The sequence below is a fragment of the Scylla paramamosain genome, chromosome 47, assembly GCF_035594125.1.
Source record: "Scylla paramamosain isolate STU-SP2022 chromosome 47, ASM3559412v1, whole genome shotgun sequence".
Lineage (NCBI taxonomy): Eukaryota > Metazoa > Arthropoda > Malacostraca > Decapoda > Portunidae > Scylla > Scylla paramamosain.
The window spans coordinates 2,615,001-2,617,500 of NC_087197.1; the positions used below are offsets into that span (position 1 = coordinate 2,615,001).

General features: G+C 39.9%; 1 protein-coding gene across 1 annotated transcript in view; it reads left to right on the forward strand.

The window, feature by feature from the left end:
* Window positions 1-2,074, forward strand: part of LOC135094856 (uncharacterized) — an 11,218-nt gene extending 9,144 nt beyond the window's left edge. Inside the window, exons 5-6 of the mRNA XM_063995305.1 lie at window positions 247-448; window positions 814-2,074. Coding sequence (XP_063851375.1) covers window positions 247-448; window positions 814-890 — 279 coding nt within the window. The 3' untranslated portion in view covers window positions 891-2,074. The remainder of the gene's footprint in view (window positions 1-246; window positions 449-813) is intronic.
* Window positions 2,075-2,500: the final 426 nt, after the last annotated feature.

Below are 2,500 nucleotides of genomic sequence, written 5' to 3' on the forward strand. Positions count from 1 at the left end.
GATGGGGAAGATGAGGGGGTTAGGACAGAGAGAGAGAGAGAGAGAGAGAGAGAGAGAGAGAGAGAGAGAGAGAGAGAGAGAGAAAGGAAAAGAGACAGGAAGCGAAAAATGAAGAAAAAACTAGAGGGAAGAGGAAGATAAGACCACCACCACCACTACCACCTCCTCCTCCTCCTCCTCCTCCTCCTCCTCCTCCTCCTCCTCCTCCTCCTACTACTACTACTACTACAACAATTACTCCTGCAGGACACACGAGAGGCCCTGAGAAGCTTCATGAGGCAGCACACGGAGCGGAGGGGTGACGAAGGGAGCGATGGGGAAGCCGCGCCAGACTCCCCTGATCCGTCGCATACGATGTCAAAGGAATTTATGGAAATTTACAAGCGAGAACTACAAAAATTTATAAACAACTTCATGAGTGTGATGCTGCAGGCTGAGATTGGCGGAGGTGAGTGTGGGGGAGAGAGAGAGAGAGAGAGAGAGAGAGAGAGAGAGAGAGAGAGAGAGAGGTGGGGTGATAGTGCGAGAGGCCGTGAGTATTCGAGTGACAAGATGAGTGTGGGAGAGTAAGGGAGAGATGGATGCTGGGAGAGAGAGAGTGGGGAAAGGTGTGGGAAAGGGAATAATTGTTGGAGTGAGAGGGAAGGGTGAGAAGATGAGGGGTGGCAGTGTGGGGGAGAGAGAGAGAGAGAAAGAGAAATTAAATAGAGAAGATAAATCAATAATCTTTTCCTTCTTTAAAGCACTAAAACAACCTTACTTCTTTTCCCCTCACCATTTAGAAAGTAACAGTGTGTCTCGTCTCTCCCACAGTGAGCATTGAGAACAGGAGTGAAGAGAAGGAGAGCCAAGCCGTCCGTACAGAGGCTAACATCGTGGCCACACCCTAGACACACCCTAGACATCCTTTTCACCCTAAACACACTCTACCTAACGTAAACACACCTTAAACACATTTTATTCACCCTAAACACACTTTAAATACACTCTAGACAAGTTCTACTCACCCTAAACACACCCTACGTACCTTAAACATACCCTACCCACACCCTAGCCACCCTAACACTGCCAAACTATAATGTAAACTTGCTGTCGGGTCTTACACATCCCTATGCACATCCTAACTACACCCTAGCCAGTGGTTCTCAAGGTGGAGGGGTGTAGGGTGACTTGTTAGGGTGGCCCAGTGCATTTGGTCATAAAGTTGCAATGGAAAATTTAATATGAAGTTAGATCTAAATATTTGGCTTTTCCTGTGTTAGTAAAAGGTCAAACGGAAAGAAGCGATTTGGTTGGGTAGCGTACGAGAAAATTTGTCTTATTCTTAACGTAATATTGAAAAAAAAAAAAAAAAAAAAAGATCCATATTTTTTTAATCTTTTCATCTTGTTTTATTTATTCATTTCTACTTTGTTTTTTATTTATTTTATTTTTTTTTATTTGTTTATTGTATTGGCTAGTGTGGTAGTCCAAGGTCTTACATATTTGAGAACCGATGCCCTAGACACACCCTGCATCACCCTGACACACCCTGCATCACCCTGCCACACCCTACCACACCCTGCCACACCCCCACCACACCCCACAGCATTATCTCCGCGTCCAACCACACTACATACCGCATCTAACATTCCCATCCGCGTCCTCCACACATCTACACTACTATTGCCACACCTAGCATTGTTATTCATTCCTGTATCTCCACTACGCTATCCACACGCCAGCTTCTCTACATCCACATCTCATCCACATTCTGATCATCTCCATCTTATAATTATTAATGTATCTTTATTTAATATTTCTTTTTTTTTCTTTTCTTTCTTTTTTCTTCCATTTTTTCTCCGATAAACTCAGGAATGTATTTTTTTTATTATTTTATTATTTTTAATGTAATTTATTTTTTATCTCAACTTAAATGTGAGATAAATAAATGAATAAATAGAAAGGTACCAGAATTATTATTATTATTATTATTATTATTATTATTATTATTATTATTATTATTATTTTACTCTACAAAAACTTTAAAAAATCCTTCATGTATTAAAATTTTGTCTTCAAATAAAAAAAAAAATGCAAACTAACATTGAGAGAGAGAGAGAGAGAGAGAGAGAGAGAGAGAGAGAGAATGTACGTATAAATATGTATGAATGAATATAAATGATTTCATCTGTACACTTTCCAACACACACACACACACACACACACACACACGTCATTTCTATAACATATTTATTATTACCCAGGATATTAAGTATACCTCGTAGGGACTGTCTGTATAAGCATCTGTATATTGTGCAAGAGAAGAGAGGCAGAGGGGGAAAAACGAAGAGATGGAATAGAAATAGAAATAAAAAAAATGAAAAGAATGAGCAATTTTCTTAACCTGAGAGATAGTTTTTTTTTTTTTTTTTTTCATTCTCTCCCTCCATCTACATATCTACAGAGAGTTTGTATGAGTGTGATTTCTTCCTCTCTCCCTTCTTCCCTCTCTTCTCTC